General features: G+C 35.5%; 1 protein-coding gene across 1 annotated transcript in view; it reads left to right on the forward strand.

The window, feature by feature from the left end:
- LOC122815567 (protein mono-ADP-ribosyltransferase PARP12-like) overlaps positions 1-5,818 on the forward strand; it is a 991,743-nt gene extending 985,925 nt beyond the window's left edge. Inside the window, exon 14 of the mRNA XM_044088173.1 lies at positions 4,111-5,818. Coding sequence (XP_043944108.1) covers positions 4,111-4,688 — 578 coding nt within the window. The 3' untranslated portion in view covers positions 4,689-5,818. The remainder of the gene's footprint in view (positions 1-4,110) is intronic.
- Positions 5,819-10,000: the final 4,182 nt, after the last annotated feature.

Below are 10,000 nucleotides of genomic sequence, written 5' to 3' on the forward strand. Positions count from 1 at the left end.
TATATATATATATATATATGTATGTTATATATGTATACATATGTAATACAGGGAAGGAGAGGTATATATCTATTTAGTTATAGATATATATACACACACACATACATCTACATGTCCTGAAATGTTGAATGGTATTGCTGGATGCTATGTTTGTAGAAACGTCAGGGTTATGTTTGTCTGCCGTGGCTTATTGGTACATCACATTGCCTATGGTGTGCAGGCTCCTGGGTTCGATCCTTGCAGGGACTGTTTAATTTGTTGCTGGCAAGAATGGGGCCCATTGGATATAGAGTGGTTAAGGCACTTTTACGCAGTTGTTAGTGGGTTTGCGTGACAGTAAGCACTGCTAACTTCTGGTGACATCCACTTACACATGGTTAGCCTCACTATTGCTTACTCTGTGTATGCAATGCTTCCTGTCATGCAAACAGACTTACACCTGCTTAGTCATGCTTATTTATCCCTACTACTGATCTATTTTTGACAATAATAGTCTACTGGTTCTTGGGGGGGGGGGTGGATTTGGCAAGTGTATGGGGTTATTATTCATTACACTGCTTACTACTCCAGTTCACACATATATGTTATTTATTAGGTTACAACTAAATATATTGATCATAACAGTGCTTTGACATGGAAATGGAATGTACTGTGGTGAGACTTGAACCAGGATTGACTGCTCGTGAGGCGAATGCTCTGCCCACTACAATATTACTGTACTGTTTCCTTTGCACATAACCTGCCTTTTATCCTCCTTTTGCTGTTTCAGCTACATTAAACATAGCTAAGTGATGGGCACACCCGAGCAGCTACAGTTAGCTTTGATCGGTGTTTTAAAGCTATAAATGTTTTTTTTTTAATTTTATTTTATATGTCCTGCTGCTGTTGCACACATGGGGGGGGGTCTGTTGGTAGGGATATGGGGACACCTGTGAGCGATCTCGCTCATTTCTTAACAGCTTCTGCTGTTCAACATTTCAGGGGTGTGTTTATTCTGAGAGTTCTGCTCTCAGACACGCTCCCTGCACTTGTACACACTCCATGTAAGCCTAAGAGCTCGGCCAGCGCGCCTTCATTACTATGCATGGTGTGCTGCCATCCTGCTCCTAAACGGGCACTTCCATGGAGGCCTAAGCTAGTCCTGCACGGAAGATTAGTAAATCCGGGGGATTGTAGTCATTGAACACTTGTGGGGTATTAAATCCCTTTTGTTAATACAGGTTATGATAGTGCTAAAACATTTTATGTCAAAAATTACATTATCTACACTCTTAGCTATGTAGATTGTAATAAAGTCATATTTGTGTTGTATTATATGGATTCTGTTTGTGCAGCATTTCATCAGTGAAGACAGTAATACAAATATGGTTCCTTGTGGTCTCCTATATTGGTGCATTAAGATGTAGAGTTCTGCTATGCTGTGGTGTGGATCCTGTTATATATGTAGCTTATAAAAACATAGTAGCACAGCTTTAAGCATCAACTTGGTATACATCATGGAAAGGCTGATTACTTCAGATGAGAAGACTAGAAAATAAAGTATTGCCATAGATAAACATTTGTCTTTGTTGCAACATACTTTACTAGCATAGTAGGGCTGTTTGATTAATGTACCTTTATCTAAGTCTTGGATTTGTACATCTAATAAGTTATGATGACTGCGGTAATCTACAAGTTGTTCATGAACTATGGATTTCTGTATTTTGGACTAAAGGCTCATTGTATTTATAGGCCTATAGTTTTCTACTCTGTCATGGTGACCATTTTTATGCATTGGAAATACTTTCATTTGTTTATATAAGCATGGGAAGAAGCCATCAGGTAAACTGTTGTTAATAAACTTAGTGTGGCATACAGAAGTGAAAGGTGATACTTTCTTTTGTTGTTCTAGTGGTAGGTTATCTATGGAAGCGCTATGACCTTTCACCTCAGAACATATTTTTTAGCGATGGCACTATCATTGTTTGGAAACAAAACTGCTCATAGTTCTTATTCCATGAAAATGTAGTAGCTGGTGGAGTTGAGGATTGTTGCTCTGAAAAAAATCTGCAGATTTGTTGCCCACATCCTTTGATGTGGGCTGATGTATTAGATTGCCTTTAGTGCTATTTGTTGTCCCAGTGAGTTCATTGATATGATTTCAGAGGGTTTTGGCCAAGGAACTATCCAAATCCCTCTCTGGGTCCTTATCTGCATAGGATCAGAAGGCTGTTGACACAATATTGGCCACCCTGCAGTCCCTGTCATGTCAAATGTGCCTATGTACTTTATCATGAATATCTAAAATGTGCCAATGACACACCGAGAGCAGCAAACACCAGAATAGCTGTTCGCTGGCATGCCTGGATGCATCTCTGTGACTTGGCAGATCACTTCAAAATATCCTTTGTTAATGCTTCCTATTATGGGTCCACTGTGTTTGGGCCTAAAGTTAGTGACACTCTAAAAGTGAGGAAGAGGGCAAGACTTTGTCTGATGTTGGAATGTTTTTTACTCACCCTACAAACTCTGGTAAAACACAGAAAGGTGAGAAGAAACTGTGATTTTGGAAATCTCAAAGTTTTGCCCAGGAAGTTTTTTTTTTTTTTTTTATTGTAGGCAATGGCTGTTTTAATTGCAGCATTAGAAGAATGCAGGCACTTAATGACTGCTATTGTAGGAAAAACTGGGAACAGCATAAGTGTAAGAGAAGGGCAGAGGGTAAGGTGTGGTTTTAATACATATTTAGATATCACATTAATGCTGAAACGTAGGGGAGTGTCTGCTAATATTTTATATGTTGGATAAAAAATCCTGAACTGTGCTTCATTGAGAACGAGGTGTGTGTGTGTGTGTGTGTGTGTGTGTGTGTGTGTGTGTGTGTGTGTGTGTGTGTGTGTGTGTGTGTGTGTGTGTGTTAACTGCTGTAGAAGCTGCCTCAAAGTAAGGTGACTTTTTTGCATAAGTAGATTCCACTACAGAATCATTAATACATAAGAAAGTGTAAATGATATTCCATTTCCTGTTAGAAAAATTGTGTAATATGATTTGTTAAATCAAAACATGTTGGCTTTATCAGCTATAAGCTATTTTCCTCATTCAAGAAAACTAGAATAATGACAGAAATGATAATAAATATTAATGACTCTGACTACTGACAGAATGACAAAGAAGGGATGGGTATGCCTATCCAAAGTGGGAGGGTCCTTGTTGATACACTGTCTACGAGAGGTGTGGTTCAAAGAGGGGAGTTCCCTCATACGTAATCAAGTTGGGGGGGTTAAGGGGAGTGGATAGATCATAAAAACATCCCAATGGATGAAAGCACAGATGAGCTGAGCTCCCTGGACACCCTCAGTATCCATGACAGTCCCCAGCAAAAGTAGTGCAAGTCCAGGGGGGTTAGAGAGTAGCTGATAGACCCAGTGTGGTCATTAGGTACTGTGGGCCAGGACAGTAAACATGAGGTCTGAGAGGACAAAAAAAGGAAGAAATGATACTAAATACGTGTGCCTCTACTGAAGTGATGGATGTGTAGCCATAGCTAAAACAGCCCATTGCCAGTCAACAGAGTCATAGCATCTGCTGGTAGTCTGGGTTTCACTGTGAATCCAGGTGGCCCATAAGGAATTTATATGTTCTCTAACAGTTATTTTTTTCTGTAGGCGAAGACCTTCTAGTAAACCTGGGTTCCAGTGTTGTAGGGGATCTTCTAAGAAATGGGAAACATATCCATCTCAGTGCAGACTGTACATTGGGCCTATTCTTTAATCAATTGCTATGTTCCTGTCGCAGAAAAATACAGAATCAGTGCTGACAGCCGAATAATGTTGGTAGCAGGTTTTGTATTTTAAGTATGTTGGTGCGGTGCTGAGAGTTCATAGACTAAAGGGCAGAATCAGTGATACTTCATGTTAAAGAAAGAAAGAAAAAAAGAAAGAAAGAAAAGAAAGAAAAAAGAAAGAAAGAAAAGACTACAGTCGCTGCCATAACCAGAGGCAGAAAAGTGCTAAGGATCAGAAAATCTGAACTAACTTAATAAAGAAATCCATAGTTAAGTAAAAATGTACAAATATGCAATTCTCAAGATTCTTGTTAAAGATGATTTTTTTTTGTTTCTTTTTATTGCAGGAAGTTACTTTGCAAGGGATGCTTCATATTCCAATGGCTTTACAAATTCAACATCAGGCTCCAGAATCATGTTTGTAGCCCGAGTGCTAGTAGGGCAGTTTGTGGAAGGGTCCTCAAGCTATTTACGTCCTCCATCCAAGAATGGGAAGGCCAACATTTTCTATGACAGTTGTGTGAATAATGTGTTCAACCCTTCTATCTTTGTTATCTTTGAAAAGCACCAGATTTATCCCCAGTACCTGGTTAAGTACTGTGACAAAGCTGTAGCACCTGCAGTTCATATTAAACGTCCCAGCATTGTTACTCAAAGTACTGCACCTGCATATCATAGTAATTTCCAGAGAGTTGCTGCTCAAAGCACTGCACCTGCATATCATATTAATAGGCCTAGCTTTGTTTCTCAAAGTGCTGCACGTACAAATCATATTACTAGCCCCAGCATTGTTCCACAAAGTACTGCACCTGCATATCATATTAATAGCCCCAGGGTTGTTTCTCAAAGTACTGTACCTGCATATCGTACTAGTAGCCCCAACGTTGCTTCTCCAAGTAAAAACAGTTCCTGTCTCATATGCTAATCTGCTGCATATTTTCCATCCATCAGTTATACCACTCCTGGAAATTCTGGAACCCTTTATTTCTGGCACTTATTCTGCTCCTAACATTTATGTTACTTCTGAAAATTCTGGATTTCATATTTCTGGCACATATTCTGCTTCCTGAAGTTATGTTACTCCTGGAAATTCCAGTACTTTGGGAATACAGATAAATGTTTCTAGTAGTTCTGGCAGTGTTTTTTCCTTCTTTTTACAGATGGTGTTTTTATTACCTTTGTTTTTTCTAGTGATGCAAATGTTCTATATATTTTATAAATGACTTGTGTGTAATCGAAGTAACATAATTCTAAAATTTTGTAAGTAATAATGAAATTTCAGAAGCATTTTTAAGCCATAAAACAAATTTGCAGGTTTTATTACTTTTTTATAATGGATACTATTGCTAGACATTCTTAGATTTGTAAAGATTTCTATTTATCTATTAATTTATTTGTGAATTGGGTAAATGGAGTGATACAAAACACTTTTAACCCATGACCTGGACCACTGGCAAAAGTCCACTGTGCAATAACAATCACAACATAGGCCTTAACAGTGACAAGAAATAAAATGAAATGAATAAAAGAAAAAAATACACTGCATGATATATGACACATATTTTTTATTTTGAAATCATGTTCATACACCATAATTGGCAGGAGATCCCAGAGTTAATGAATACTGCAACAGTGAAAAGAGGGAATTCTACTGTTATGGTAAGATTTAACACAACTGTACTTTCTCCTACTTATTATTCCTTAGAAAATGCACATTAATGCAGAACCTATTGCTACTGTTTTTTGTAAATGAATCACTGAAGGTTACATTCAATATCCCCTATGGAATAATGGTACAGTCTTGCAGCAGATGATTCTGGTCTCAGCAGAAAAAAAAAATGACAGTGAAATTAAATCTAATTCCCTAGTCTCATTCCTATCCTTTCCTGATCATCATCAGCATCAACAGCAGTAATGCTGGTTGACAGCGTCATTTCTTTAACATAACAGCAGTAACACATAACTACAATACATCTCAATTGTCCATGATTTTGCCTCATATTTTTATCATGTTCCTCTTAAAATTTTTGACTTTCTGGTGTGTGCGTGTGTGTGCGTGTGTGTGCGTGTGTGTGTGTGTGTGTGTGTGTGTGTGTGTGTGTGTGTGTGTGTGTGTGTGTGTGTGTGTGTGTGTGTGTGTGTGTGAAGTAGGATAGCTTTACTAACCTCCATTTAGGGGAGGTTGTTATACAAGTTAGATCAACGAATATTGGACCATTACAAGATATTAAATTCTTGGACCCCTTTCTATGTTCAGTTTATCTAACAAAACTGAACAGATCTCCAAACTTCCTTTACAAAATGGCCCACACTGTTAAAATAAATAAATAAAATGACTGTCCAGCATGTAAGAAAATGCAAACCCTTGTGGGAAGTAGAAAAATAGTTTCATCAGTAGTAAGCCCTTTCATCACAAACACTTCTTCAGACTAGTTAAAACCAGCTTACATCATGTAGTAAAATGAGAGATGGTCACATCATTATGAAAAGTATGTCATGTGGTGAAAAAATCTTTTAATTTTAGAAAAATTCCTTCTCTGTATCAAAAATCAGCCAGAGATGACATGCATTCACTTTATAAAATCTCATACAATAAAATGTCCTGGCTCTACCACTATTGTCTTGGAATGCAAGGGTAGATTTGTACACTAATGCAATACCACTGACTAATACCTCACCAAAAGACAAAAAACAACAACAACAAAAAAAAAAACTTATGTCCCTGATAATATTTGGGTCTATGTTATAAGAACGAAAGATCAAACTCTCAAACGCTCACATGAGCGAATATTTAAAAACTCAAAATCACTATTGTGGGGGGCTGCACCCCTCACATCCCCCTGCTAAATATATATTCCAACTCCAAGATTGCACTACAGTGAGGAAAGGGCAAATATTCTGATCATCACTGTAGTGTGAAAAAAAAAATAAAATCGAGTTTGTAAATATTTGCTCATGTGAGCATTCGAGAGTTTGATCTTTCGTTCTTATAACCTAGACCCTAATATTTGACATGTTGCCCCTGAAAAAACGTAAATTTTCTAATATCTAATAAACATATGGAATCTGCAGTAATATTTTTACAAAATTCTGTAACTGTGTATCTTTTGTTGGTAATAATACTTTTGACATTTAAACTGCAAATACTGTCATCCCTTCACTTTTTTGCTGGAGTCTTTTGCTCCTTGTTTTAACTTTCATGTTTAACCTTCTTTCCAATAATAGCAAGCTTTGCATCATTAATATCACGTACACCAGCTTCCAAGCTTCCAATAGTAAGTATATCTTGTTTATTATCATTATCATTAGAATCAATATTTTGTACAACCCCTTCATACTCAACAACAACATTGCCACTTGAAACATCTACTACATCAATTTGCATATTGGATTCTGTAGTTACATTTTGTATATCAGGTGTTAGGTATTTGGCTCAATAGCAATTATTTGAGGACAGTCAAAACAAAAATGACCTGGTACCTTGCACTGTCTGCATGCCATGTCACAGTTTTTAGAAGTATCCCCAAGTTCCCTGCATTGGGAACACCTGTATTCATAGCTCTCAACTGTCCAGATTTTTGTGGAATGTCCAGACTTTTGACTCATATTTTTGGTCTGTTCCTAATAAAATTTGTATTTTTCTGGCAAATCATTGAGATTTGAAGTATCTAAATAATGATTGACATTAATTTCAGACTTTACATCCTTCAGAGAATGTGTGTCAACACAAACATTTTTTTTTACCAAGTTTAAAAGAGCAATATTTAATAAAATTTGTCGCTATTTTTGAGCCTTTGTCTTACCATTATTTTTACTTTGTTCAGATTGCTTCTGCTAAGATGTTGAGAGGTATGCCTGTATTCCATGTATGCCTTATCTCGGTTTAGTATAATACCACTCAAAATGTGATGTAATTTCGCCTTCATTATATAATGCAACTAAGAGTTCGCAGCTACCAATCCAAATATGTTGTCATCAAGTTTTTTTTTTAATTTCATGAATAACAAAACAGCATGTGCCAAAATACTGTTGAACAACAGTTCAGTAATATTTGCAGTTCTAAACTGCAAGAAAAGGCATCTTTTGTATGAAATGTTAAGTCCAGAAAAATTATGTTCTGTCCATGGAAACAACTTTTTTTAAATAGTTATTCAAAAATGTTCAATCAGAAAAGAATTTCCAAATGTCAAATCACACAAAACGTTATTTTTCTTATATGAATTAAAACCTGTTATACTTAATAGAGAAATTAACTTGTTCCATGTATCATACCTGTTACAGATACAACTTTGTTTTAGATTGAATGCACACCACTGCTAGCTTAATAAAGCTTTTGAGCACATTTACCTGCTTCCTGATGACTTTAAAAACAACAGCATCTGATTTCTTGTTGAAAGTATTTCTTATCCAAAAGGAATGCAGAAATTCTAATAAACTGTCTTTTTTTATGACATTTTGGTTTATAAAGTGGGGGATAGTAGCTATTAGTCTGTGAAAGTAATTTTTATATTAACTCAACAATTAAAATTGCTTTCTACAGCATTAAAAAAAAATCAACATCCTAAAACTGTACTTTGTCTGCCAAATGATCAATGAAAGAAAAGGACATGTCACTTCTACCTCCCATTTAAGAACTTCAAAATCATCCCAAATAAAAAAAAAATTGTCGATAAAAGGTTTAAACTTCACATATGTAAAAAGTTCAAGCTCTTACAAGAAATCTTGCTTTTAAATATATAAAGATTTATTTGTCCCACCTCATTTACCAATTGCATCTCGGTGGGGGGGGGGGGCTATGACAGACCCTTTAGACTTAATGGTAAAAAATATAGTTAAATAAATAGTTAAAAAATCCTTCTTTTATACAGGAGTCATGATTTTTATGTGTGCTTGCAAAAGTTGAATTATTGGAATTTTTTTTTTCTCATGGCTACTATATATGTGCTTTCCACAAGAAGATGGGTCTGAGTTTGTCAGACTGTATTTATCTAAGTTTTATAAAATTAATAATAAGTACATTTACTTTATTTTTTACTTGACTTGATTTTGAAAGGAACTTTAAGATGGATATTTAAGCAAACAATAGGTGCAGTTATGGGGACTTTGGTGTCCTCCTATTTTGCTGATTTAGTTTTGGCCTGCTGGAAGCATGAAACCTTATACAAATTTGAACTTTTTAAATGCATGAAGTTTTGTAAATGTTTTAGCAATTGTTTATTATTATTATTATTATTATTATTATTATTATTATTATTATTATTATTATGGCACAGTAAATGAATTTGAAGCTTTTAAAAAGAAGATGGAAGATAGTTATTCATTTCTTTCATTTGCAAGGAGTTAGCTGGTAGACAAAATATTGATATTTCTTTTACTGCTGTGGTTAGGGCCTTTAATTCTATAATTCACTGAAAATCCACTTTTATTAGTAATTATTTGCATGCTAAAATACATGACTCATGCTTTATGGTGGACAAAAGTCAATGCATTACAACTTCAGAACTCACTTCTGATGAGAAATATTTTCAAGGAGGAATAAAACTTTAAAGGGAAATGCTCATTGAAAGAAGATAGCAGAGCAATTTGGTGGAATTCATACCTAGTAGCTTTGCTAGAGTAAATAGATTTGTTTTAACTTATTTTAAAGTGTGGTGATGTCATAAAAGAATTAAAAAATACAGCAGAAATTTTGTGTGCTTTTAGCTTGTCCATCTGTGGATAGTGGTGAAATCTGATGAACAACTGCAAGGTTATACTTGATAATAGAGAGCTACCCAAGATTTCTGAGACTACCCAATTATTTGTAAATAAAAAAGATATTAGTTTAAAGCAGCTGCTAAAAACTATCTCTCCTTTATTAAACCAAATGGTAACCAATATATCAAATTGTACATACACTGCAATGAATGTTCTGTATGCAGACATGTTAGTATACATCCTGATGCATATTTGCTTCATATAGGCTGGCCAGACTCGACCATCTGTACATTTTAATTGTAATGCTGTTGGAATAATTTACATTGCTTCCAATTCATCTTGTGAAAGTCTTTATGTTGGGGAGAGCAACAGAAAGCTGTTAACAGGAAGCAAAAATAAAAATGCTTTATTGAAACACAACATTATGTGCCAGAATTGTAATACTTTTATGCTTAAAATATTTGATCAAGTTTTGTTAGCATCAGAAGAGGTGATTTTAATAATTGGAAAAGAAGAAATTCCATTAACAACTTGGGTGTA

Source organism: Protopterus annectens, chromosome 11.part0, assembly GCF_019279795.1.
Source record: "Protopterus annectens isolate FY-2018-M chromosome 11.part0, PAN1.0, whole genome shotgun sequence".
Taxonomy (NCBI): Eukaryota; Metazoa; Chordata; order Ceratodontiformes; family Protopteridae; genus Protopterus; species Protopterus annectens.